The 27,906-nt window shown below is 51.9% G+C and overlaps 1 protein-coding gene across 1 annotated transcript in view; it reads left to right on the forward strand.

Moving 5' to 3' along the window:
- GRID1 (glutamate ionotropic receptor delta type subunit 1) overlaps window positions 1-27,906 on the forward strand; it is a 664,185-nt gene that overhangs the window by 619,065 nt on the left and 17,214 nt on the right. Inside the window, exons 14-15 of the mRNA XM_015566676.1 lie at window positions 1,340-1,535; window positions 25,872-26,038. Of these exons, the coding sequence (XP_015422162.1) occupies window positions 1,340-1,535; window positions 25,872-26,038 (363 nt within the window). The remainder of the gene's footprint in view (window positions 1-1,339; window positions 1,536-25,871; window positions 26,039-27,906) is intronic.

The following is a 27,906-nucleotide window of genomic DNA, read 5'->3' on the forward strand; positions in this document are numbered from 1 at the left end:
GGACCCACCTGCTCTCACTGGGCTGTGCACTGCCTCTGAAGCCAGCAGAGTTCAGCGTGGCCCAGGAGGGCGGGCACAGCCGGGGCTCCACGGGGAGAGTGGCAGCTGGGTCGTTAAGAGGTTCGCGGCAGCAGCCAGAAACAAGGGTGTGGGTGGATGAGTGAGAAAAGGGATCCCAGGGAGAGGGGCACTGTGGCCTGGGGCCCGGAACAGGGACCTGGACGGGGACTTCTCATTTCAGCATTGGCTCCAGGCTGTGGAGCGGGCCCAGTGGAGATGAGGCCAGGGAGGAGGGTTGTGAAGGCCAGGTGAGAAGACTGGTCTCACTGCAACTATGACTCAGTGAGGGGTGGGGGGCGGTGTTCAGTTGATGAAAAGGACACAGGTTTCCAGAAGAGACATGAGGACAGGGTGAGCGACTGGAGCTCAGGAAGAAGCTCCTCCCCACGGAGGCCTTTGTTCCCTGCAGTTCCGTTTTGTGTGTGACATTCTCGCAGCACACTGAGCCGGGGCGCAGCTCGCACAGCTGAGCGGGGTGCCCACAGGCCGGGGTGCATCTCACCCAGCCTTCCTCCGCTGCCGGCCTGGGCGCTCCTGGGCTTTCCTGGGGCACGCTCTTTTAATAATATAAATATATTTTAAGATCCTTTCTTTCCAAGGGGTTACAGCTTCAGAAGCCTGAACAAAAAGGCACATGAGCAATGTTTTGTTTTATCTTTGCCATCTTTTCGATAATTGTCAGCACTTAAAAATCAAGTGATCTCATAGGAAAGCCCAGATTTATCCCTTTATTGAAAAACAAAGTGGCCGGAGATGCTCGGAGGGTGACAGTGGGTGGACCTCGGCCCCGCTGCCCTCTGCGGAGGGCCCCCCTCTAAACTGGCACACGCCAGCTCCGGGCTCCAGGCCAGTGGCTGTCCTCAACCTTGCCAACTGCCTTCTTCCCTGTGCCCTGGGTGTGGGTGGAGAGCGCCAGTACCCGCCTCTCCCTGCACTGAGGCTCACTTGGAGATCGTCTCCACGAGTCTCCACAGCTGGACTCCGAGCTCCTGGAGAGCAGGGTCATGAACTACTCATCCTTTGTCCCTTGAGCTCAGCACAGGCCCTGGTCTGAGGTGCTCAGAACTTTACTGAATTAATCTTCACCGAGGAAACAACTTAGGTAGAATGCGGCCTTGGCAAGTCTCGCCCTGGGCTGAAGGATCTGTGCTGCTGGGGTGGGGTGAGCAGTGTGGGTCAGGGCCACCGCAGGGCTCAGACCTCAGGAGGCCTCACAGCCCATGTTTGGCCCTACAGTGGGCAGCCTGGGCCCGTGGCTCACAGCCTGTTTGCATTTCAGGACGTTCCAGGACCTGTCCAAGCAGGTGGAGCTGCCCTACGGCACGGTGCGCGGCTCGGCCGTGTATGAGTACTTCCGCGCCAAGGGCACCAACCCGCTGGAGCAGGACAGCACGTTTGCCGAGCTCTGGCGGACCATCAGCAAGAACGGGGGCGCCGACAACTGCGTGTCCAGCCCCTCGGAAGGCATCAGGAAGGTAGGCAGGAGCGGGCCCGGCCTGCGGGTGCTGTGGGCGCGGTCACCTCTTTGAACAGCCCTGTCACTGCAGAGCTTCCACCTCCAGCAGGTAGATCGGCATCTCTCCCAGCACGTGGATGCCACGTGAGACGCACGCGTTTCCTGGGTAGAGGCACAGTCTTGGCAACACACGGAGGGGCTGCTCGTTAGGTACCAAACGGTCAGTTTTCAAGGGGCCAGTGAAGAGCAGGCGGCTTGAGCCTGAGACATGGGCCTCCTTCCTGTGGTCTCAGGAGGCCGGCCCAGCGGTGCCTGCCACCCACACGAGGACACTCAGCAAAAGAAAACGAGAGGCCAGGCGAGACGCGGAGGGAGGGAGGGGGGTGCGCATGGGTCCGCTGGTGGTGAAGGTTGTGCCAGGGAGAAGGTGGTGAGGGCATCGGGCCGAGGGTGCAGGCTGTGTTGGGGGAAACCGTGGGGGGGGGGGTAAGGCTGGAAGGAGCCAGGAGAGAGGAAGGCTAGAGAAAAGCCATCACATCCTTCAGGAGTGGGTTAGAATTTGCTCATTTATTTCAGGTGATTTCCTCTGTGCACTGAATTAATCATGACCATCCCATCACACAGACACAATCAGACACTGCTTCACCTCCCTTAGGGGGAGGCGCCAGGGGTTCAGGCTGAGGAGTTTGCCTTTATCCAGCACAGGCCTGGCGGTCAGTGAGGAGGAGGATGGTGAGAGGAAGGTGGTGTCAGGGGCTGCCGGTGGGGCACCCTCTGTCAGTGGTGCTGGTCTCTGGGGCTGCTGTCCCTGTGGTCATTAGCGAACAGTGTGAGACAGATGCGCCCCTTTGAGCAGGCGCTGGCCAGGGTGCCTCAGCACCCCTCCCTTGTACCTATGGCACCTCCCACACACATGCCACATGCCTCTCTCTCACATATACACCCTCAGGCAGACACACACACAATGCCTCACACACACACACACACACACCCCTGTCCAGCCTGCCTCGGTGTCTCCTTGCTTCCTTCTGGTATAAGGCCCCTCTGTGTGACCAGCTCACAGGTTCTCACACTGTCACCCCCACTCCCACATACTCACACTCAAGCACACACCTATGTTCCATATCCCCAGCCACTTGCTGGCAGTTGGTCTTACTGCAGAGCGCCATGGCTATGAGGGGACCGTCTGGGGAATGCTCCAGGGCCACCAGGACCCACCGCCCTGCTCTTCATGATGTCAAGGGTGCTCAGAACTCTCCCAGCCAACTGCCCCCCCCAAACCCCCCCTGGGGAGCCCACAGGCCCAGGGAGAGAGGCAGAGGTCTGGGTCCTCTGTAGAGCCAGGGGCCGTTCAGGCTGAGTGTGGCTCCTGTCCAGGGGAACACAGCGACTGGCTCCGTGCTCCTTGTGGAGTGAGAGCCCATGGGCGGCGACCTCACACTGCAGTTAGTGCAGAGTGCTCAGACACTTCGACAGCAGAGTGTCTGGTTCTGGAGCCTGTCACACGTGGGTGCGGGTCCCAGCTCCACCTGCCACAGGTGGGTGCAGGTCCCAGCTCCACCTGCCACGTGGGTGCGGGTCCCAGCTCCACCTGCCACAGGTGGGTGCGGGTCCCAGCTCTGCCTGTCACATCCACCTGCCGTGGGTGCGGGTCCCAGCTCTGCCTGTCACAGGTGCCTGCGGGTCCCAGCTCTGCCTGCCACAGGTGCCTGTGGGTCCCAGCTCTGCCTGCCACAGGTGGGTGCGAGTCTCAGCTCCATGCCTGCAAGCACCTGTGGCGCTTTTCCCACCAGGAACCCTCAAAGTTGAGAGAGGCTGGGCCAAATCTGGGGTCTCCAGATACTTAAGACACATAAAAGTTCATGTTATGGCAGATCTTGAATATTTACATTTAACCAAGTGATACCTTAGCTAAAGTAATAAAATGCAACATAAATGGTGCTATTGCCATGCTTGCTGGATTTATTAACACCTGCATAGGATGGCGCTCTGACCCTCAGCTGTCGGTCTCCCCTGAACCCTGGCAGGGAGGCGCGTGCGGAAGGTGCCTCATGTGGAGATGATGCGGACAACGTTGATGGAAGGCCTCTAATGAATGTGCAGCCTGGTCCGGGTGGCCTTTGAGCATCCCTCCCTGCTTCCTCATCTCTCGGAGCCATCCTCCACCCCACAGGGAACTCCCAGGGTTCGTTGCAGCAGGGCTACAAAAGCACTTGTAATGACAGAAAGGATGGCTACTTCTGACTTTATTAAACTTCTATTAACTATAAGACACTTAAAAAATTAAAAAAGCACATATCACAGCGGCAGGGATATTTACAAGGCATATACCCAATACAGGATTAACATCCAGATTATATAAAGAACTTTTACAAATTAGTAAGAGAAGTTCAAACAATTTAATAGAAAAATAGGCTACAGACTTGCACAGGCCTTTCACAGAAGAGACAACACATATGGCCAATAATTATGTGAAAAGATATTCAAAATCATTAGTGATCCAGGAAATGCAAATTGAGACCATAAAGATATATCATTTTCCATCAACTAGACTCCCACAAAATAGGAGGTGGTCGGGAGGGCAGGAGTGGCAGGTGGCTAATAGCTAGGAGAGTGTACTCAGTACAACCACTTCAGCAACAAGTGTGCCATTCTTTATAAAATGGAATATTTACATACTCAGGCTCCATCAGCTCCACTCCTGTGTATCCACCCAAAATGAACTTCCATATGCATCCCAGAGACAAGAAAGGCCATGGGAGCCTTGCTTATGGAGCCAGAACCCTGGAAACAATCCAACTGAGCATTAACAAGGCAAAAAAAGTAACCGGCAAAGAAATGAACCCACTCCAGCTCCATGTAAGAGTATGGATAAAACTTAGCAGAATAAGAATGAGTAAATGCAATGCACCTGGGTCCACTAATGGAAAATAACTTACAATATGATACCCTTTTAATAATATGTAAGATTCTCGCCCCCCCCCCCACCCCACACACACAGTGACGTGCAACACAAGGCCCGCGCTGGGGGCTGTGCAGAGGGAGCGGGAGAGCTGGGGAGGACGGCCTGTGGGTGGACAGAAGTCAGGGTCTGTGTTAGCTTTAGATTCAAGGCTGTGTTTTAAGTTTTTGGTTCTCATTATAATCAATGTTAAGTGAGTTGATTACAAAGATGGCCATCTCTGCACAAAGGAAAGGTGTGGGAGCAGGCTGTGATGGGTGGGAGTAGCCTGGCAGAGGCGGTCACCGTCCACTGTCCGGAGCCGGGGCAGGGATTCCGTCATGGCGCCCACCCCTGCAGTCCTGCTTCCTGCCAGGTCCACTCAGACAGGGACAGCGCCCCCTCTGGGCTCTGATAGAGACCAGGAAGGAATCTGTCAAGAGGGGGAAGTTTTACTGATTCATTATGAGCCTACAACATACAGGTTTTCCAACAAACCTCCCTGGCAACCAGTAAGTTTCAGTAAATACTGATTGTCCGTGAGGGAGTCACCTGTTTGCTGCCTGACTGAGCCGAGGCACACACATTGGGGAGGTAGTTGGTGCCATCAGTTAGCTGGTTACCCTCCTAGCTTCTGGAATGCAGGGACAGGGGATGGTGTCAGGGTCTCGGTCAGACTTATCTCTGGATACTATTCTCAGGGAAGAGACCCGCTGGTCCTCAGAGACGGGAGGGGCTGCCTTCCTGTCCCTCAGCCACCTGTGCTGGTCACACCCGAGGCAAGACTAGACCAAGGGCTGGCAAATTACTGTCCACAGGCTGTCTGGCCCACCACCTGCTTTTATCAATAAAGTTTTATGCCCTAACCGGTTTGGCTCAGTGGATAGAGCCTCAGCCTGTGGACTGAAAGGTCCCAGGTTCGATTCCGGTCAAGGGCATGTACCTTGGTTGTGGGCACATCCTCAGTGGAAGGTGTGCAGGAGGTGATCAATGTTTCTCTCTCATTGATGTTTCTGGCTCTCTATCCCTCTCCCTTCCTCTCTGCTAAATATCAATAAAATATATTTAAAAAAATAAAGTTTTATTCAAACAGCCGAACTCATTTATGCACATGCCATCTATGGCTGCTTTCCTGCTACTTTAGCAGATCACGAGGGCCCACAGCCTAACTGTTTATTTCCTGGCTTTTCCCGAGAAATCTGAGCCGTGGGTGCCCAGGAGCACTGGCTTGGGTCTCTCCTCTACACCAGGTGGCACACCCGGCAAGCAAGGCGCTGACACCCAGCTTATTCCTGGCCTGGCCTACCCCCCGGCCCTTGGAACCTGTCGAGCAGTCTGCATGCCAGGCACTGTGCCAGACGATCTATGACATCATTCCTTCATCCCGGACAGAGCGAACTGCTCAGTACTGTCTCCCTCGTGTAGAAATGGGCTGAGCCTCAGAGACGGTGGCTGCTCCGGTCCCCTGACTCTGAGTCTCACTGTGGCCTCCCCCCAAGGCCACGTCCCCATCTCTGCAGCCCAGCGCGCCCCACCAGGCGTACTCTTATGCTTTCATTTTCCTTCCTCTTTCACATGAACTGAGCAGCACGTGCGCCTGGCGCCCACGTGTGAAGCCTTGCCTCTCCCCCCCCACGGCCGCAGCAAAGCTTCCGTATCTTTGATTTCCAAACTTAAAAATGTCAGTTAGAGATTTGAGATGCAGAACTGAGCTGACAATTTATGTAATCACTTTGTAACATGAAATCAGACTAATGTTGTTCGTGGGATGTCGTTCTTCGGCTTTTCAACTCTACCCAGTAACGTCCGGCAGACCAGGCTTCTGTGTAGCCCGGGGCCGGCCTCCCGTCAGGCGGGTCTAATATTCAATAACATCGCCAAGCAGACTACAGTGCTCACGGTGTGTCAGCCTCCACGGCTCACGGGGCTCTCTGAGTGAACAGACCCTGAAGCTGGAGATGGCGTGTTCAGAGCATAGCTGTCGAGTTGGGCAGGCTAGCGGCAGGTGGCTCTCCACTCCCTGAGCAGCACGGTGTCACAAAGCACAAACGCGAAGGCAGAAGGAAATGGGCTCACATCTTATTTGCTTCCTCACTGATGTACCCTTGGCCCTGCACCAGGCTGTGTGTGGGGATCCCCGTGAGCACTCACCTTTGTTCCACCCCCTGGCTCGCTGCTCTGAGGCCCGGGCTGCCCCACAGCACACACTCCCCGCTGAGTATCAGGGACCCCTGACTGTGGGAGGAAGAGTGGTCCCAGAGGACTTGGCCTCCAGGGACTCAGCCTCCATGGGCTCAGTCTCCGTGGACTCGGCCTCTGTGGTACTTGGCCTCTGGGGGCTCGGCCTCTGTGGGACTTGGCCTCTGGGGGCTCGGCTTCCATGGACTCAGCCTCCAGGGCCTCAGCCTCCGTGGACTTGGCCTCCGGGGGAGGACAGGAACCTGGTGCCCTTCCGTGCAGTGCTCTTCTTGCGGAGGGAGTGAGGGGAGGAAGCATTCTGGTCCACGGCTTTCCTGGGACGGCACCCTCTGTATTCTGGGGATGATCAGGAAGCTTGGCCAAGTTCATGGAAGGGACCCTGATATAGGTCTGATCGCCTAGAGACAGGCCGGATGAACTGGCCAGCCCTGCACAGTGCCTGCAGTCCTGCTCCCTGGACATGGACCTGTCCTCTCTCTGCTGATCGGCTTCCACGTGCCTCCTTCCTTCTTTCAGGGGATAACCACTTACCTCTACTTGCTCAAAAGGCACTTCTACCCATTTTATAAGTTGGACAGTCCTTCTCTTTATTCATTCAGCTATTCCCTGATTCATCCACTCAAGAAATTAGTTTCAATAACTTCTACGTAAGAGTTTGATAATTAAGTTCCATTTTCAAACTAATTGAATCTGTGGCGTTGGTCAAGTGGCCTCCCTGTCCTGAGCTCTGTGAGAGGTAGAGCCTGCCAGTGCTGGGAGTGCACCAGTGCGCCAAGTGGAGAGTGCCGTGTGCACACAGCGCAGGTTGGCAGCCAAAGATGCCAGCAAACTGCCTCAGCATCTACTCTGTGTTAGGAAAAGAAGCGAATGAAAGTATGGAGACAAATATCACTTCATCTTTTTATGAGATACTAGAGGCCCGGGTGTACCTCAGCCTGGCCTGCACCCTCTCCAATCCAGGACCCCTCGGGGGATGTCCAACTGCCAGTTTAGGCCTGATCCTGCAGGGGATCAGGACATCCCTCTTACAATCCGGGACCACTGACTTCTAACTGCTCACCTGCCTGCCTGCCTGATCGCCCCTAACCACTCTGCCAGCCTGCTTGCCCCAACTGCCCCACCCACCCACCTTCTGGCCCTCAACTGCCCCCCCTTACTGGCCTGATCGCCCCCAACTGCTGCCCCCTGCCAGCCTGCTCACCCTCAACTGCCCTCCTTCCGGCCTGCTCACTTCCAACTGCCCTCCCCTCCTGGCTCGGCCACCATGGCTTTGTCCATTAGGACGTCCAGAAGGTCTCCCTGAAGGTCTCCTGGTCTAAGTAGCATATTACCCTTTTATTAGTATAGATATTTGATGTACAATGAAATGCACATATATTGTTAATTTCATGGGTTTAGATTTGTGTACAATGATGCACTCACCATCCAAGATGATACGTAGAACATTGCCACCACCTTGAAGAGATTTCTCATGTCACTTTTTAGATACGTCTCCCTGCTCCCAGCAACTCCTAGTGCCACAGATCAAACTGACCTGCTCTAGTAATTCACATCAGTGGCAAGACATAAAATGTGCACATTTGGGCTTAGTTTCTTTCTCCTGCCAAACCTCTCTGAGATTATCTGTGAAGTTGTTGCTATCAGTACTTCTTTTTCCTCCCTTTGAATGGTATACTATTCCATTGTATGAACAAACCTCAGATTTTTAATTTATTCTCCAGTCGACGTACATTTAAGCTGTTGACAATTTATGGCTATTATGAATAAGGCAGTATGATGATTTCATATGTCTTTGGTGGAGATTTATTTCCATTTCTCTTTGTTAAATATGAGTGAGTAGAGTTCCGGGTCATGGGGTGGTGGTGTGTTTGCCTCTGTGGGAAACTGCCCACCCACCTCCAATGTGGTCATCCTGGTGTCACTCCCACTGACAGCGTCGTCCTGTATACTGTTGAGTTCAGCCGCTGGACACGCCAGCGGACGTTTGGGGCTGTCGGTCTCTGACTGGACAATGCCGGGTGTCTGACGTGAAGGGCACCTGCTCTGAGCTGTGCTCCTTTGGTGGCTAAGGATGTCCATGCTCTTTCATGTGTGCATTGGCTGTACAAATAGCTTCTTCCAAGAATTGTGTGCTCAAGTCCTTTGTTAGTCTTTACTGGACACTTTGAATTTTCACTGTGTGATTTGGATGAGTTTTAAAAAATATTTTATGGATATAGATCTTTGGTGAAATATAAGTACAGCAAATATATTTCCCAGTTGGTAACTTGCCCATTTTCCCATTCATTTTCTGAATGGTATCTGCTGAGGAGTAGAACATTTTAATTTTGATAAAACCCCAGACATATTTTGGGTTAAATTTTTATTGTTGAAAGTATTACATATGTCCCCTACCCCCCCACCCTCGCAGTGACCCCTTATAGCCTGCCTCACACCCCACCCCAGCCTTCACCTGTTGTCTGGATCTGTGGGTTATGCAGATACACATGCAAGTATTTTGGTTGATCTCTTCCCAACCACCCACCCTCCCTCACCTTCCTTCTGAGATTCCACAGTCTGTCCTATGCTTCCATGTCTCTGGATCTATTTTGTTAATTAGTTTATTTTGTTCATTAGATTCCACATGTGAGTGAGACCATGTGGTACTTGTCTTTCTCTGACTGACTTATTTCACTTAGCATGATACTCCCCAGGTCCCTCCATGCTGTCTCAAAGGGTAAGAGATCCTTCTTCTTTACTGCTGCATAGTATTCCCGGGTACTACAGTTTTTTATCTACTCGTCTACTGATGAGCACTTGGGCTGCTTCCAGATCTTAGCTACAGTAAATTGAGTCCTTTGCCCATTTTTTGATTGGATTGTTTGTCTTCCTTTTGTTAAGTTGTATGAGTTCCATATATATTTTGGATATTAATCTTATGTCAAATGTATCATTGTCAAATATGTTCTCCTAAACAGTGGGCTCCCTTTTCATTCTGCTATTCAAAAGCTTTTAATTTTGATGTTGTCCCATTTGTTTATTTTCTCCTTAGTTTCCTTTGCCCTAGGAGGTGTATCCGTAAACATATTGCTACAAAAATGCCTGATATTTTCCTGCCTATAGTTTCTTCTAAGATTTTTATGGTTCTTGTGACTTATATTTAAGTATTTTATCCATTTTGAGTTTATTCTTGTATATGGTGTAAGTGGTCTAGTTTCATTTTTTTTTTTTGCATGTACCTGTCTAATTTCTCCAATACTGTTTATTGAAGAGACTGTCTTGACTCCATTGTATGCTCTTGCCTCCTTTGTCAAATATCAATTGAGCATAATGGCTTGGAATGATTTCTGGGTTCTCAGTTCTGTTCCATTGGTCTATATGTTTTTTCATGAGCCAGTACCAGGCAGTTTTGAGAACAGTGGTTTTGTAGTATAGCTTGATATCTAGCATTGTGATCCCTCCAACTTTGTTCTTCTTTTTCAAGATTGCTGCAGCTATTTAAGGTGTTATTTGGTTTCGTATAAATTTTTGGAGAGTTTGTTCTAGATCTGTGAAATATGCCATTGGTATTTTAGTAGGGATTGCATCGAATCTGTAGGCTGCCTTGGGTAGTATGAACATTTTAATGATGTCAGTTCTGCCAATCATGAATATGGTGTATTCTTTCACTTGTTTATATCTTCCTGTATATTTTTCAACATCCTGTAGTTTTCTGAATACAAGTCTTTTACCTCATTGTAAGTTTATTCCTAAGTATCTCAATTTTTTGTTGCAATGGTAAATGGGGTTGTTTGTTTAGTTTTTCTTTCTGAGAATTCATTATTGGTGTATAAAAACCATAGATTTTTGGGTGTTGAGTTTGTATCCTACTACATTGCCAAATTAATTTATGAAATCTAGTAGTTTTTTGCTGGAGTCTTTAGGGTTTTCTATGTACAATATCATGCCATCTGCGAATAATGAGAGTTTTACTTCCTCCTTTCCAATTTGGAGGCCTTTTATTTCTTCTTCTTGTCTAATCACTGTGGCTAAGATTTCTGGTATTGTGTTGAATAAGAGTGGTGAAAGCAGATATCCCTGTCTTATTCCTGTTCTTAGGGGAAATGGTTTTAGTTTTTGCGCACTGGGTATGATGCTCACTGTAGGTTTCTCATATATGGCTAATTAATATTTCATCAAATACATGTAAACTAATTTATATAAACATTTCCTTCTCTATTGTCATTTGGGTCATTTCTAGTATTTCACAAATATAGGCATTATAATGGCAATGGATTTGTAGTTACTAAATTTATTTCTTCAAGTCAAATTTTTAAAAGTAGAATTATGGTGTCAAAAAAAGATATAAACATCTAAAGCTCTTAACACAATATCACTGAGTATCACAATAAGCAGGGCTGTAAGTTAACTTTATTCTGATCTTTGGGATGAAAAGAACACCCAGGCTTCAATGGATTTTTTAAATTTTTTTAAATCAAATCCTATGGATTTGTTTTCGGTAGGAATGTTTTTTATAAATGGGTATTTTTTCTACTTTTCTCATATCCTTCATTGTGATTTTTTCCCTTTTCTTTCTCCTTACATACTTTGCTTTATTGTTCTGGGGATGAGTGGGGAGGAAATCCTTTTCCTTTCAACTCATTTTACCTTGGCCCGGGATCCTGTCATGGCTGAGGAACTAGAGTGAGATCACAGTCAGGTATCTCATTTAATAATCAGATCAATGCACATACACGCCCTTCCCCAAACGTGGGCTTGTACAGTGATTTATTATTTGAAGCCTGTCTTTTACCTGTTCATCTATTTCCACAACTCATTTACTGGTGCTGAGCTCAGTGACTGTGTGAAAGTGTGCTTCACGCTCTCCTCTTTTTAAAGCTGAGTTAGAATTGGTATCAGGCCACAGTGCAAACAAAGACTGACCTGAGACAGTATATTATTTCAAAAATAAACGATGTTTTGTTTTTTACTTTATGCCAGAGCCTTCCTTCTGTCAGGGCCTTGGTCAATGTTTGGGCAATTAGAAGATTAGTTTAATCAGGCAGTTGCACTAGAGGCCACAGGAGAGGCGGGATGGGTGCCTGACGTCTGTCCCCATGCAGCAGCTCAGCTGTGCTTCCTTTTGCTAAAGAGGCAGGTAAAGGTCTAAGGGCAAGAGGCTTGCTGAACCTCAGGCTTTAGTCAGCATTGGACCCAGGTTTGGAGCTTAGCATTTTCTTACTCCAGCAAGTGTGGCATTGCCTGGTGACACTGGGCAAAACTGAGGGGATGCATGATCACCGCAAAGCCGCAGCCCCTCACACTCCTCCCTTCACTGTGTGCTCCTTCCTTGCTCAGTGCTTTTGGACAGCTCTGAGTCTCTAATGGAGCAGGGTCCCTACAGCTGACCACACTGCCTTAGTCTCTAATGGAGCAGGGTCCCTACAGCTGACCACACTGCCTTAGTCTCTAATGGAGCAGGGTCCCTACAGCTGACCACGCTGCCTTAGTCTCTAATGGAGCAGGGTCCCTAAAGCTGACCACACTGCCTTAGTGTCTAATGGAGCAGGGTCCCTACAGCTGGCCATGCTGCCTTAGTCTCTAATGGAGCAGGGTCACTACAGCTGACCACACTGCCTTAGTCTCTAATGGAGCAGGGCCCCTACAGCTGGCCCTGCTGCCTTAGTCTCTATTGGAGCAAGGTCCCTATAGCTGACTGCCTTAGTCTGTAATGGAGCAGGGCCCCTACAGCTGACCCCGCTGCCTTAGTCTGTAGTGGAGCAGGGTCCCTACAGCTGGCCACGCTGCCTTAGTCTGTAATAGAGCAGGGTCCCTACAGCTGACCACACTGCCTTAGTCTGTAATGGAGCAGGGTCCCTACAGCTGACCCCGCTGCCTTAGTCTGTAATGGAGCAGGGTCCCTACAGCTGGCCACGCTGCCTTAGTCTGTAATGGAGCAGGGCCCCTACAGCTGACCCCGCTGCCTTAGTCTGTAGTGGAGCAGGGTCCCGACAGCTGGCCACGCTGCCTGAGTCTGTAATGGAGCAGGGCCCCTACAGCTGACCCCGCTGCCTTAGTCTGTAATGGAGCAGGGTCCCGACAGCTGGCCACGCTGCCTTAGTCTGTAATGGAGCAGGGTCCCTACAGCTGACCGCGCGGCCCTTTATAGTGCCAGCATCTTAATTCTGTTTGATGCCGATTGGTTTGGGTTAATACAGCCCAGGAATCAAGGAAATCCCCACAGTTCCTCTCTTATTCAGTTACTTTCCTTTGGGATTTGAGTATTACTAAGTAAATCTCGTTACGGACTCTTCAGTTACTTTTTTTGATTATTATAATTTGCTACGGTGAGCTTAGGTATCTAACCAGTACTGGTGCCACTGTGTTAACTTGATGATTTTCAAACTCCTCAGGAGAGGGGTGGGAGGATGTTCATGTGCTTGGATTTTATTTTTCAGATTTCCTCTGCCCTTGGTTTAGTTTGCACCCAGGCCTGAATCGCTTCACTTTAGCGCTGGCTGTAAATGCGGGCAATTTCACTTTATTTCTTCCACTGAGTATTTGTGCCTTTGGTTTTGTGATTTAAGTTTTTACATTTGAACTTGTTTGTCATTTGATAAATTAAAATCAAGGAGTGTTTGCTTTTGAAAACAGTTTTTATTTATTGCATCAGCCAGATTCCTAGCAATTTTTAAGCCTATTTTTATTTATATTTTGTCAGTATAATGTTGTTTGTCCAAGAACAAGAGGGGGAAAGAGAGGGAAAGAAAATAACATTCATAAAAAAGTTATTATATTTGGCATTGTGTTTATTTTATCTTCATCCTTGAGGGTATTTTATGAAATTTTCCTTTTGAAAACAAGGAATGCAAAACTCAGAAAGGTTAAACAATTTGCACAAAGATTATTGGACTCCTTATACTGTGTTTATTACTGTGACTAGTATTCCCACCGCCATGCTTGTCATCCTCACTGCGGGAGAACTATTTGAGCAGGAGCTGTTTCCACAGGGATGCTGGCTCTGCGGCTCCGCACGCTCCCGCACACAGGGATTAGGATTGGCTTTGAACCCACCTTTTAAAGTGTGTGTGTGTGTGTGTGTGTGTTTGAGAGAGAGAGAGAGAGAGAGAGAGAGAGAGAGAGAGAGAGGAGAGAGCGACATCACATGCACAAACAGGATGGGCAGAAACAGACAGAGAGGCAGAGAGTGAGAGATGAGAGGTGGGATTAGCTCAAATCCAGAAGGGGAGAGAGAACAGTAAAAAGCATGCCTCCCAAGGATCAGGTAAAGAAAGCAGAAGTGGTGAGGGAATGGTGAGGGTAAATGTGGAATTTGCTATCTCTACTATTTCAAGACTCCCCAGGGAAAAGGTCTAGGGCCTGTGTAGTAGCCCTGGTATCAGACCTCAGCTGGTCACATGGGCAGTGCTGGTCACATAGGCAATGCTGATCACATGGGCAGTGCTGGGCACATGGGCAGTGCTGGTCACATAGGCAATGCTGATCACATGGGCAGTGCTGGGCACATGGGCAGTGCTGGGCACATGGGCAGTGCTGATCACATGGGCAGTGCTGGGCACATGGGCAGTGCTGGTCACATAGGCAATGTTGATCACATGGGCAGTGCTGGTCACATGGGCAGTTTTGGTCACATGGGCAGTGCTGGTCACATGGGCAGTGTGGAGGGGCCTGGACAGTGCTGGTCACATGGGCAATGTTGACCACATGGGCAGTGCTGGTCACATGGGCAGTGCTGGTCACATAGGCAGTGCTGAGGGGCCTGGGCATGCTGGGCACATGGGCAGTGTTGAGGGGCCTGGGCAGTGCTGGTCACATGGGCAGTGTTGATCACATGGGCAGTGCTAGTCACATGGGCAATATTGATCACATGGGCAGTGCTGGTCACATGGGCAATGTTGATCACATGGGCAATGCTGGTCACATGGGCAGTGCTGGTCACATGGGCAATGTTGATCACATGGGCAATGTTGATCACATGGGTAGTGCTGGTCACATGGGCAGTGCTGAGGAGCCTGGGCAGTGCTGGTCACATAGGCAGTGTTGGTCACATGGGCAGTGCTGGTCACATGGGCAGCGCCGAGGGGCCTGGACAGTGCCGGTCACGTGGGCAATGGCACTGCCCTGCATCGTGAGGGTCCAGCACCTGGGCTACGTGGAGGTTGTGGTTGAGCCCTGCCCTTCCAGGGGCCAGTCTTTCTGATTCTCTGACTTCCCACCACTGAGCCCCCTGACAAGGAGAGCCCAGAGCTTTCTGCTGAGCCCCAGGTCCCTGAGGGCCCTTACTCAGGGTGTGCCCACCCGCTGCATCTCCTAGCAGTTCCACCAGAGCCTGAGCAGTGCTGGGGCCTTGCTCTCAGGGCGGTGTTTAGAAAAGGCCACAGAAGACACCACACGCAGGGGTCACAGGATGAGAGTGTGCGACAAAGCTGAAGGGATGGCCTGCACACAGTAAGGGACACTCCCAGTATCAACTATGATCACCTCAACATCACTGCTTCTCTCCACTTCCAGCACAAACCGAGGGCGGGTCCAGCCCTTGTGGCTGGAGGGCACTGGGAGGAGCTTGCGCAGACTGAGGCCTCCACTGCAGGCTGTCCTTTCTGGGTCCACCTGCACGGTTTCACCTGGAGGGTCTCACCTGCATGGTCTCCCCTGATGGGTCACCCCTGGTGGGTCTCACCTGGAGGGTCTCCCCTGGTGGGTCACCCCAGATGAGTCTCACCTGGAGGGCCTCACCTGGAGGGTCTCACCTGCATGGTCTCACCTGGAGGGTCTCACCTGGTGGTTCTCACTGGAGGGTCTCCCCTGGTGGGTCACCCCTGGTGGGTCTCACCTGGAGGGTCTCATCTGCATGGTCTCCCCAGGTGTGTCTCCCCTGGTGGGTCTCACCTGGAGGGTCTCACCTGGAGGGCCTCACCTGCATGGTCTCCCCGGGTGGGTCTCCCCTGGTGGGTCTCACCTGGAGGGTCTCACCTGGAGGGCCTCACCTGCATGGTCTCCCCGGGTGGGTCTCCCCTGGTGGGTCTCACCTGGAGGGTCTCACCTGGAGGGTCTCCTCTGGAGGGTCTCACCTGGAGGGTCTCCCCTGGTGGGTCTCACTGGGAGGGTCTCACCTGCATGGTTTCACCTGGTGGGTCACTCCTGGAGGGTCTCACCTGCTTGGTCTCACCTGGTGGGTCTCCCCTGGAGGGTCTCACCTGGAGGGTCTCACTGGAGGGTCTCACCTGGAGGATCACCTGCACGGTATCACCTGGTGGGTCTCAAAGCAGGACACAGCTCAGTGAGGCCAACTGGGTGCGGCCCTGGTGTGGGTGGGAGTTGGAGGTGCATGGTCCTTGCACTCATTGTTCAGAGGTGTGATCTCAGGCAAACTAATGCCTGGACAAAGTTACAGGAAAAACAGGAATAACAACACATCTTCCCAGAGTTACTCTACAGATTGCAGGTGATATGAAGGGCAGACTTCAACACAGCGGTTCTCAAAGTGTGCTCCTTGGGACAGCAGCAGCGGCGTGACCTGAAGATGTGTTAGAGATGAAATTCCTGGGCCTGCATTAGACCTGATGCATGAGCAGCTGGGGTGGGGAGTGGTGTTAGTTTCGGTATTTGAACATGCCTCCAGCCGAGTCCCCTGCCCCCATCCGAGTCCCCTGCCCCCAGCCGAGTCCCCTGCCTCCAGCTGAGTCCCCTGCCTCCCAAGGTTTCGGACATAGGTTTGAATGGATGGTGCTTATTATGCTTGCTGTTCATTAGGATTTGATTGGTTCTGGAATCTTAGAGAGTCCCCTGCCCCAGCCGAGTCCGCTGCCTCCAACTGAGTCTCGTGCCCCCAGCTGAGTCCCCTGCCCCTAGCTGAGTCCCCTGACTCCAGCCGAGTCCCCTGCCTCCAGCTGAGTCCCCTGCCTCCCAAGGTTTCGGACATAGGTTTGAATGGATGGTGCTTATTATGCTTGCTGTTCATTAGGATTTGATTGGTTCTGGAATCTTAGAGGTGACTCAGGCAGAGGCCCAGGTGTCCATGGAGGCGCTCGAGGGCAGCAGGCCGACCTGCCCAGCTCACTTTGATTCAAAGTGCAGGCTTCCCAGAGGTTAGCATTCATCCTTTCAGTTCTTCACACATTTATTCAGCACCAACTGTGTGCCAGGTACCGTGTCTGGGCAGTGCAAGGAATGGCCTGGGGACTGCCTTCTACTGTGTGTATACAGGGAACACTGCCTCTTGCCTCCTGCTGTGTGCCTGCAGGGAGGACTGCCCCCTGCTGTGTGCCTGCAGGGAGGACTGCCCCCTCTGTGTGCCTGCAGGGAGGATCACCCCCTGCTGTGTGCCTGCAGGGAGCACTGCCTCTTGCCTCCTGCTGAGTGCCTGCAGGGAGGACCGCCCCCTGCTGTGTGCCTGCAGGGAGGATCACCCTCTGCTTTGTGCATGCAGGGAGGACTGCCCCCTGCTGTGTGCCTGCAGGGAGCACTACAGGGCTAGTCCCTCTGCTTGTCCTGGGATGTTGGCCACAGGAGTGTCCGTCCTGCTTAGGCTGCTTCCTTCCCCAGGATGACCTTTTTCATTCTGTATCTTTTCTCTCTGTAACCTTTTTGAAATGTCTAGGCCATCCAGTTTACTTTTTTTTTAGAACATTTTTAATCCTTCCTATGGAGTAACTCAGATTAGAATGTTGTTTATCATGGTCTTTGGACAATTAGAACTTTTGACAAAACACTGGACATCGGTGTGTCCTCTGCCTGCTGGAGGTTGTCTGTGGGCCCGGAGTCGCTGGTGGTTGCAGTGTCAGACTTCTCGGAAGGAGAACAGATGCTGCACTAACAGCTGCCAGGTTGACCTGAATGGAGGAGGAGGGAGAAGAGGTGGAGCTTGTGTGGAGCCTGGCTGTGCAGGGATGTGCCTTGTGCCCTAGGTGTACCTGTTAATAATGCGGATTTTTTCAATAGATGGAGTTACACAGATGTTGATATATATGCGATTTGATATGTATGCTATTTTGTTGTATTGACAGCAAGCTTCAAAACTTCATATGTCAAATTTTCAGAAGGTGTTAACATCATAGATACTTTTATGCTAAAAAATGTCGAATTTCATGCCAAAAAAAGCATTTTCAGAAAGTTTTAATTCATTATTTTGAAGAAAAGTGCTGCTGAATACTTCAGGAAGCTTATGGTGAACATGCTCCATCTCAAGATACTTGTGAAAACTGGTTTAAATGCTTTAAAAGTGATGATTTCGATGTGAAAGACAAAGAACGTCCAGGTCAACTGAAAAAATTTGAAGCCCAACAATTACAAGCATTATTGGATGAAGATGCATGTCAAACTCAAAAACAACTTACAGAAAGATTAAACGTTGCTCAGCAAACAACTTCCGATCGTTTACAAGCAATGGGAAACATTTTAAAGGAGGGAAAGTGGGTGCCACATCAACTGAATGAAAGACAAATGGAAAACTGTAAAGTCATCAGTAAAATGTTGCTTCAACGGCACAAAAGAAAGTCTTTTTCCATTGATTTGTGACTGGCGATGAAAAGTGGATTATTTTGAGAATCCCACATGCAAAAAATCACGGGTTGACCCAGGTCAACCATGAACATCGACTGCAAGGCCAAATCGCTTCAGAAAGAAGACAATGCTCTGTGTTTGGTGGGATCAGGAAGGTGTGGTGTATTATGAGCTTCTAAAAGCAGGTGAAACCACTAATACTGATCGCTACAGACAAGTAATCAATTTGAACCACGCTTTGATCCTGAAACCACCAGAATGTGCCAGAAGACATGGCAAAATAATTTAACTTCATGATGACGCACCATCACACACTTCAAAACCAGATAAAGACACATTAAAAGATCTTGCCTGAGAAGTATGAACCCACCCACCGTGTTCACCAGACCTTGCTTCTTCAGATTACCACTTATTCCGATCGATGGCGCATGAACTTTCTGAGCAGCACTTCAAAACCTATGAAGAACTAATACTGATCGCTACAGACAAGTAATCAATTTGAACCACGCTTTGATCCTGAAACCACCAGAATGTGCCAGAAGACATGGCAAAATAATTTAACTTCATGATGACGCACCATCACACACTTCAAAACCAGATAAAGACACATTAAAAGATCTTGCCTGAGAAGTATGAACCCACCCACCGTGTTCACCAGACCTTGCTTCTTCAGATTACCACTTATTCCGATCGATGGCGCATGAACTTTCTGAGCAGCACTTCAAAACCTATGAAGAAGTGGAAAATTGGGTCTCTGAATGGTTTGCCTCAAAACAAGAAAAGTTCTATTGGGACGGTATTCACAAATTACCTGAAAGATGGGGAAATGTGTAGCTAGCGATGGACATTACTTTGAATAAAGCACTTTTGATGTTTCTCTTGAAATTATCGTGTTTTCTTTGATTACAAAATCCGCCATTATTAAGTGATACACCAGTTAATAATAATAATAATTGCACACTCAGCACCTCCTCCAGGAGGTGGTGATCAGCCCCAAACTGCAGGTCTGCAGAAGAGCGGGCTGTGGCGGTGGGTTGGTCTCCATCCAGAGTCCTGCACCTTCACCACATGGTGCTCCAAGAAGAGCCTGGCACAGTGGCCACTGCAGGAGAAACGCTTGCTGAGCTGCAGGACACGCGGCCTGGGGCACAGGAGAGTGCGGAGGTCCCCATGTGGCATCAGCCAAAGACGACTGGGCTTGTTTCCATTCTTCATAAACAGAAAGCTCACACAGTAATTGTGAAGGGCCACAGTATAAACATCCTGTTACAACGGCTCTTTACCATAAACGCTGTCATACTGGTCATTTACCTGCACTTACCCTCTGCACCCCATGTACTGAGGCCTGAGATCCTCGCCCGGAACCCTTCACACCCAATGGGGCTGGGGCCCGGTGCCAGCCCCCGCTGCACTCCCACTGCCAGCAGGCAGAGGGGCTGGGTTCAATTCACACAGCTGGGGTCCAGGCTGCCTGTAGCCAGAGGAGCGAGCTATGCCACAGGGGGCGCTAGAGAGGGTCAGGCTCTGCTTTGTTGGGGTGCCTGGTGGACAGGGAGAGGCAGTTGCATGCCACTGGGCGGTGAAAGGACTTGAGGGGCCTCAGGTTTCTGAGTCCCCAGAGTCCAGAGGCCCCACCGGAGCTGCGCGGGCATGGTTCCCCCTCCGTCCATAGCTCCCTGGGGTGCAGGAGAGCAATTCCCCGGCTGGCAGAGGGGAGTGCCACCTCACGAAGCAGACGGACGCCCAGACCATGCTGCTGGCTCCGCTACTCACTGTCTGGGTTTATCAGGGACAAGTGACTTCACTTTTCTGAGCCTCAGTGACTTCATCTGTAAAAGGGGATTCGAGTTCTGCCCTCCTCTGAAGGGCCCTGCGCCAGCAGGTACCCCACGCCCTCCTGTGCCCTGCCCACAGACACCTGATTCCTCCTGCACTCCTTCCTGGCATGCTGCTTGGCGCTGGCAGCACGCATTCTTGGACTGGGAGCAGTGCGGCTGTGGCCCACAGGCAGGCAGGATGGAGACGGAGGCCGTGGCTCCCGGGAAGGCTGCTGGCCACAGGACTGTGCTCTGCGTGCCTCTGAGCAGCAGACTGCGCAGTGAGGGGCGCTTCAGTCTCCTCTGCTTAGCAGCGAGGGCATGGCGAGCCCCAGTCTCCTCACTCAGGGCTTGGTTTATGGTGCCCAGCCTTCCTCCGGTCACTGACGGTGTCCCTGCATGGCCAGGGCCAAACCCCTCATGGTCTCGGTCCCTTTCCATTTGTCCCACTTAGCGTGTGCATGGACAGGATGGAGTGACTTCAGGGAGGGTGAGGACCTGTGTGCAGGAATGAAGGCTGCCTGCGCTGCCGGGTCCGGGTCCGGGGATGGATGGCCGACGCCCTTGGCTTCTCTGCCAGAGCTGCTCTTCTCTCCTTCTCCAAAGTCCTCGTGTCTGTTCTTTTTCTGTGTGGACTCAGTGCCTGCTGTTTTCTTGCAGTATTCTTTTTCTTTTTTCTTTTCTTTTTTTAGGGAAAGGGGAGAGTGAAAAGAGGCAAACTTTTAGAGGCAGGTCAGTTGTGTAAAGGAGACATCCCCCCCAACACTCCATGCTGGGCAGCATCGGGGGCAGTGCCGGAGGGGGAGGTCTGCGGCTTTTGTGTTCCACAGATGGGCAAGGGTGCCTCCAGTGCCCAGGCCCACAGGGAGAGGAATGTCAGATTTGGTGTCTATGGACTGGGTGATGTCTTAGCTTGGATAACAGGGTTAAAGAAGACATTTTAATCACTTTGTCCTAAGACTCATCACTGATCCCACTCAGGTTTGTAATAATCCTTTATATATATATATAGACTGATTTCAGAGAGGAAGGGGGCAAGGGTGCCTCCAGTGCCCAGGCCCACAGGGAGAGGAATGTCAGATTTGGTGTCTATGGACTGGGTGATGTCTTAGCTTGGATAACAGGGTTAAAGAAGACATTTTAATCACTTTGTCCTAAGACTCATCACTGATCCCACTCAGGTTTGTAATAATCCTTTATATATATATATAGACTGATTTCAGAGAGGAAGGGAGGGGAGAGTGGTCCGAAACCTTGACCCCTGACCTTGCCCTGACCTTAAACCCTGACCTCCTGGTTCATGGGTCGACACTAAACCACTGAGCCATGCCAGATGGGCTCCTGCCCACCTGTGGGCACATCACATTTCACGTGTATCGGGAACAGCAGTGACAGTGTACCCATGTCCACCCCTTTCTTATAGGTGTTTCTGTCTTTCTGAGTGGTCTTTATAATTACTATCTGTTGCACAAATCCCCATGTAACTTGTGAACCATAATTTATTAGATTATTTCCCTAAATTAAATGTTGAAACTGTTCCCATGCTTACTTATAGGCAACATTGGATTTAGAACAATTGTTCTGTCTTTAAGATACAGAGATGCCCGTGCCTTACGTTTCCAGTTAAAGGCGCAGTTGCCAGGATAGAGATGGTGAGCAGCTCAGATAGTCACGCTGTGTTTGCCACCTCACCTGCCAACAGATTGTGCCACCTGCGATGCCCAGTGCCATGGAGGACCTCGTCCACATTATCAAATCCTCACTAACCCTGGGCACTGTCAATGTTAAAAACACGTGTGGAGGCAGCAAATTGCATTTCTAGGCTATGTTACCTTTCAGGCCTCCACTGCAAATGCACCTGCAAATGCTTTTCCTAGCTCCTGGAGGAACTGGGGCTCCACTCCCAGGACCCAGAGCTGGCCTGGAGCGCTCCTGCTTTCTTTGCCCTCCTGGGCTTGTGTAGAGCCCCAGGTAGGGGGTTGGGGGTGAAGGTCACCTGAGATTGTGTAGAGCCCCAGGTGGGGGGGGGGTGAAGGTCGCCTGAGATTGTGTAGAGCCCTAGGTATGGAAGGGCTGGCTGGTTCCCAGGCCTTGATCCAGCCTTACTTTCCACCAGCTGCACTCCAACATACTGAGGCACACGCAGACATGTGCTGAGTCCCTAATTAGAAATGAGGAATACATTGAATATTGTAAATGAGCAAGCCTGGTAAAGGCCATCTAACCCACTAAGGAGGTGAAATACAGTATTTTTGTTTTGTTTTGTTGTAATGCAGAACACAAATCTATGGGGTCACTTTGTCCTTTAGGCATCAGGGAATCTACATCAATGGCCTATTTGTGAATAGTCAGCATTCCCCATTCATTCCCCCAGCCACCTGGGAAGCAGGGGAGGAATGGGACTGAGAGGCCCAAGGAAGAATGAGCTGGAATGAACAGGAAGTGGCCAAATAGCCAACTCTAATGGTCTGTTGTGTCGCTCAGCCCAGGCGCCCAGCTCCTGGGTGGGGGCTGGATTCACCCTTCTTGCTCTGGAGGAACAGCTGATGGAGCACAATTGAGAAGGGAGTAAAGTTTGTCTTCCCAAGAGACGGGAAAACCCACAGCAAAAAGGAGCAGTTACTAAAGTAGGACTGGAAACTGTCTCAAAGTGGACAGGCCTCCAACGTGGAGCTGGGGGAGCCGGGGGAAGGCAGGGACGCCTTCCCAGGGGAGGAGAGGGTGGATGGGCTGGGCCCACAGGGAGGAAGCTGGACCTCTGAGCAAAGCGGGGTAAATGCTCCGACTCACGAAAGGAGGAGGAGGAGCTATAGGGTGGAGCCTGAGGAAGGGCTTAGCTCCTTGGAGGCAGATGGTCCATTTGCTGTCCCTCCACATGGAGAAACCAGAGCTAGTGGGTGGCAGCATCGAGTTAGAAGGTGGGCACATGATTACCAGGGGCACGTGAGGAACTGGTTCTGATCCAACAAGGAGCTGCATCTTGGAAGTTGGGGTGTCCTGCTCATTCTGCATGGGGCAAGACGGGGGTCCCTGGTGGGGCACAGTCATGATGGGCGGACTGTGCGGGCTTCTCAGAGTCTGGGATGCCCAAGAACAGTCCGCGCTAAGGAGCCTCTGGCGCATGCAGGTCTGTGGCCCAGCAGGAGAGTGGGAGCTTTGCAGAATGCCCAGGTGGCCTTCATGGCTTCCAGAAGGTTGTCATTGGAACTCGTGAACCTGAGACACCCAGGAGGTCCCGGTGCTGCATTATCCTCACAGGGAGCTGAGAGAGGAGTCAGGAAGCCCGAGGGCACTGAGGAAGGCGTGAGGGAGGCTGAGGAGACAGTGTTCCATGGGAGTCAGGGCCCCTGACTTGGCCTGAGTGCAGGCTGCGGCCCAGGGCCCCTCGGGTCCCTCCTCTGCCGGTACGGGCAGCTCTGGGTCAGCCTGTGCCTCTGGAAGCAGACGTAAGAGATACCCTAGGACAGTGGTCGGCAAACTGTGGCTCAGCAAACCGTGGCTCCCGAGCCTCATGCAGCTCCTTGGCCATGTGGTTTGCATATGTACTTCGTGGCCCATGCACAGAAGTCGGTATTTTGTGGAAGAGCCACACTCAAGGGGCCAAAGAGCTGCGTGTGGCTCGCGAGCAGCGGTTTGCCGACCACGGCCCTAGGAAACTGAGTCCCTGCTTACAAATGAGGAGGCTGAGGTCTGAGCCCGCAGCAGCCAGAGAGGAGACTCCCACCTCCCCTTCCCGCTACCTGCTGGCGGCCTGCGCTTGCAGCCAGGACAGGGCTGAGCCTGCAGGACTGTAAATGCAACTCCCTTCAGGCGACTGTGCTCACCTGTCATGTAGCCCAAACCGAAGCCGCCCTCCTGGGCCCGGAGGAGAGGGGGTGCCATCCACAGGGCCGGGCCGCTGCTGTCCGCGTGTGTCCACTGGCTGGCCCAGCGCCTTTCCTTTTCCTTTGTGGAATTACCTGAAAGGTAGACGGAAACATAATCTTAATTCTTCCTTCAGCAAGACATGCCCTTTTGAAATCACACAAATAACAGTGTCTGATTGTCATGGTGAATTGCACGTGTGGATGAAAAATGCCTCCGTCAGGCTGAAGCCAGATATCAGGCCATAAGTCAACATTTTGCTGAAAAACTTCATTGCTAAGAGGCGGACAATATTTCTTTCCTTGAGAAAACACGTTTGCCAGCAGGAAAGAATTTCACAGACTGCTACCTCCACGGGGAGGGGAGAGATGAGGTGACTTTGCAAAGTGCTTTAGGGACTTCTGGAATTGGCGTGGCTGGGAGTGAGGGTCTGACTTCCTGGAATTGCTTCCCGAGGTGAAGCTCTGGGTGGCACGGGCTTGTCATTTCTTAGAGGACCGTTGGGCAGCATTGTGCGCGCTGGGCACAGCCTGTTCTGGGAGTGCCACATGCTGTTCACACCGCCCTGATGGGAAGCTGCTGGTGAGAAAATGAGCCATGCTGGCCCAGGCACTCCGGGCCCCAAAAGGAGTCCAGTCTCAACCAGCTTCATGGAGGCAGCGGTGGTTCCCTTCGGAGAGTCTCAGTGGACAAAGACTCAAGGAGGGCGACAGGGACACGCTGACAGCGCGATGAAGCTGCCGCTTGCCACCCGGCCTTCCTGTCTGCGGTATATCGGCCTCCCCACCAGCCCGGCTTGTGTCTCCCAGCTCCCGTGGGAGGCGCGGGGAGAGGCAAAGAGCACATGCTCTCCGTAGGAATAAGCCAGACTTGGCTGCACTGAGAACACCCTGCTCTGTTTTAAAAGCTGGCCAAGGGACAGTGTCGACTTTGCCTCTCCTTCCAAAATGCAAAGCAGCTCACACTCTTCCCGTGCGCTGGCCTCCGGCACAGGCAGAGCTCTGGCTCTGGGAGCACCTGCCGAGGGAGGCGGACGGCGGTGCATGTGTGTGCACGTGGGCTCTCTTGTGTGGGCAGTGAAAGGCCAGTGGCAGAAACCCAGGCAGACACCCTAACAGCAGGAGCCCATCCTTCATGGTTCCTCCCCATGTTGTGTCGTAAATCAGCGAGTGAGATACAAGACACCTTAATGAGCCAATTAATTAGGAATTGTTCAGAGGGAGGTGTTTCTTCCAAATCTCTGATGAAGACACAGAGGAAGTGTTTTGTATTTATACCTTTCGAGCTTCTTTGCAGTTTTTACAAAGGGCTCTGTGTGAGTTATTGTTACAGACAGTTTGTAATCTTGGACACATAAAGAACAAACATTTGGCATAAGAATATGGGAATTGTTATCAGTATCAGTCCATTACGTTAGACGGCTAGCTTGCAAGGTCAGGCAGTTAAGTTTTTATCTTTTTCTATTATTCAAACTAAAACAGTTATTTTATAGAATAAGAGACCATAAAATAGGTCTAAAAATGACAGAGTTTACAGAGCAAGGGACTATCTCACAGTAGCAGAGAATTTCAAACAGCAGTTTTATACAAGATGGAGGTTACTATGCTTCACCCATCACAAGTGTCTGACTTAGATGGTGAGTCACTGCCCCTTGGGAGCGCTGAGCCTGGGGTATCTCCCCTGTCCACCCAGCAGGCTCAGCCAGGTTCCATGGATAAATAGTAAATGGAAGCTTCTATGCTCCCCCTAGATCTCTGGTGGGAAAAATCTCAGTTCCCTGGGGCCAGGGCAAGCCTGTGCCGAGGGTAGGTCCATGCCCTGAGGTGTGTGCACGGAGCCTGCAGAGGAGGCATCACCCCATCTGTCTGACCCCAGCCAGCCATGGCGTCGGCGTGGTGTGGCGGACCTGTGGCCAGAGCACCAGGAGAGTGCGCGGTGCTGGCTGGCAAGGGGGCGATTTCGGAGGCCCCTCAAGTCCGACCATCGAGGAGCCTCGCTGCCTGAAGGGAGTACAGCAGGCTGGCCTGGCTGACTGCGCGGTCTTCTCTTTCAGGCAAAGAAGGGGAACTACGCCTTCCTGTGGGATGTGGCGGTGGTGGAGTACGCGGCCCTGACCGATGACGACTGCGCGGTGACCGTGGTCAGCAACAGCGTCAGCAGCAAGGGCTATGGCATCGCCCTGCAGCACGGCAGCCCCTACCGGGACCTCTTCTCCCAGAGGTGGGCACCTCGTCAGGCAGCCCGGGGCCTGGGGTTGGAGGTGACCTGCTCCAGGTGATGAGAGTTAGCGCACACTTGTCTATTCACCCCCTCTCCTTGGCGCCGACCGGTGCACTGCTTGCTCCCCCCACCCCAGCGGGCTCCGGGCCAGGCCAGGCTCCAGGAGAGGAGGTGCTGGTCTCACTGGCAGCTTGGTGGGAGGGCGGGGCCAGCAGCAGGGACCACAGAGGACACCCGGAGCAGGAGGAGACCGGGGCCTCCCAGAGGGGAGGTCTTGCAGCCTGAAGGATGAGGAGGAGTTACCCAGTCATTTAAATTAAATGAATAAGTAATTTGGTCTGGCAAGAGCCCAACAATTACTTCTTAAGATAAATGCAAAGTAGGAAGAGTCACTGTGGACACGAAACAGAGGGCTGGTCAGTGGAGCAGAGGCTCCGTGGTGCTGTGTGTGTGGACTGGGCAGACACTGCCGCTTCCCGTCGCCCAGATCAGCATCCTGGTCCTTGCCACCAGCGAAGGGTGGGGGAGGAGGGGCGGAGGGCTGTGTGGGTGCAGCGGGTCCAGCCTGCGCTGGCCCAGACCTTCCAGGGTGGCACTAGTGCACCCCGTGACCCTGACGTCTGGCTCCTGAGCGTGATGGTTTCTAGAGGCTCTGTCTGCACACCTGGCCAGCCTCCTGGAGGACAAGCGTCTCTCATCATCCCCGGGTTCCGCCACAGGAGTGTACCTCAGTCCTTCCAGGGGCTGGCCTTCCTGGGGGTGGAAGTGGAGAAGCTCAGGGGCTTTGCCAGTGGCCAGCCCGCTCACAGGAGCTCTTGTCCCCAGGATGTCTCAGCCAGAAGCCCACCACTCACACCTGTCAGTGAGGTGACATCCTGGTGGGCGAAGGGGGCAGAACTGGAGCCCAGAGAGGCGTCCGGAAGGGCTGGCTGTGCCCAAACCCAAAATGTGGCTGAAGTGCAGAGGGAAAAGGCCCACCTGGTGGACACGCGTGGGTCAGCCCCTGTGGCCTGATTGGTGCCCTCATTCCAGCACCGAGGGTCACCCATGAGGAGGGCAAGTGTCGTTAGAGATCATCAGAACAGCACCCTGAGGCCCTCATGGGGAGCAGACACCGGGGCTCACCCACGGCTCCCCGGGAGTTGGAAGAGAGCAGCAGGCTCCCTGCCCCAGGGCTGGCCCATGCTGCGTTGGACCTGCAGGCTCTTCCCTTCCTTCTCCTGCCTCCTGGGTTTGGACTGGGGTCTTCTCATCACAGGCTGGTGAGCCCCATCTGGAAAGGCCGAGGAGGGCCTCTGACTCACCCATCAGAGACTTGTGTGCAAAACTGGAAAAAGGGGTAGAACTAATGAAGTTAGATGAGGCTTGGAGTTTGCTGTAGCTTTTAATGAAGCAGACATCCTTTGCCTCCCTTTGCCCCTGGAGCAGAGAGAAATGACAAGGGAGGAGGAGGAGGAGGAGAAGGGGGAAGAGAGGAGGAAAAATATTAAAAATATGGCAATAAATATATATCTATCAACAATTATATCTAAAAAGCAAAATAAATGAAAAAGAAATCAAATGAACACAATAAACTGATGCATAGAGAAGGGGAGGAGAAGGGGAGGAGAAGGAGAGGAGGAGGAGAAGGGGGAAGAGGAGGAGGAGAAGGAGAAGGGGAGGAGAAGGGGGAGGAGGAGGAGGAGGAGTGTCTCAATTGCCCAGATTGCAGGCATGAAGACAGAATGGCTTCTCTCCAGGTGCACAACCCACTGGTGTTCCTGAGGTTTGCCCCAGTCGGTTTTCTGAGACAGGAAGCCCAGGGCATTCCATAGACCATCAACCTGTGGGCACCTCTCCCCCGCAGATGGTCAAGGGGAGCCTGCTCT

This window comes from Myotis davidii, unplaced genomic scaffold (genome assembly GCF_000327345.1).
Source record: "Myotis davidii unplaced genomic scaffold, ASM32734v1 scaffold642, whole genome shotgun sequence".
Classification (NCBI taxonomy): domain Eukaryota; kingdom Metazoa; phylum Chordata; class Mammalia; order Chiroptera; family Vespertilionidae; genus Myotis; species Myotis davidii.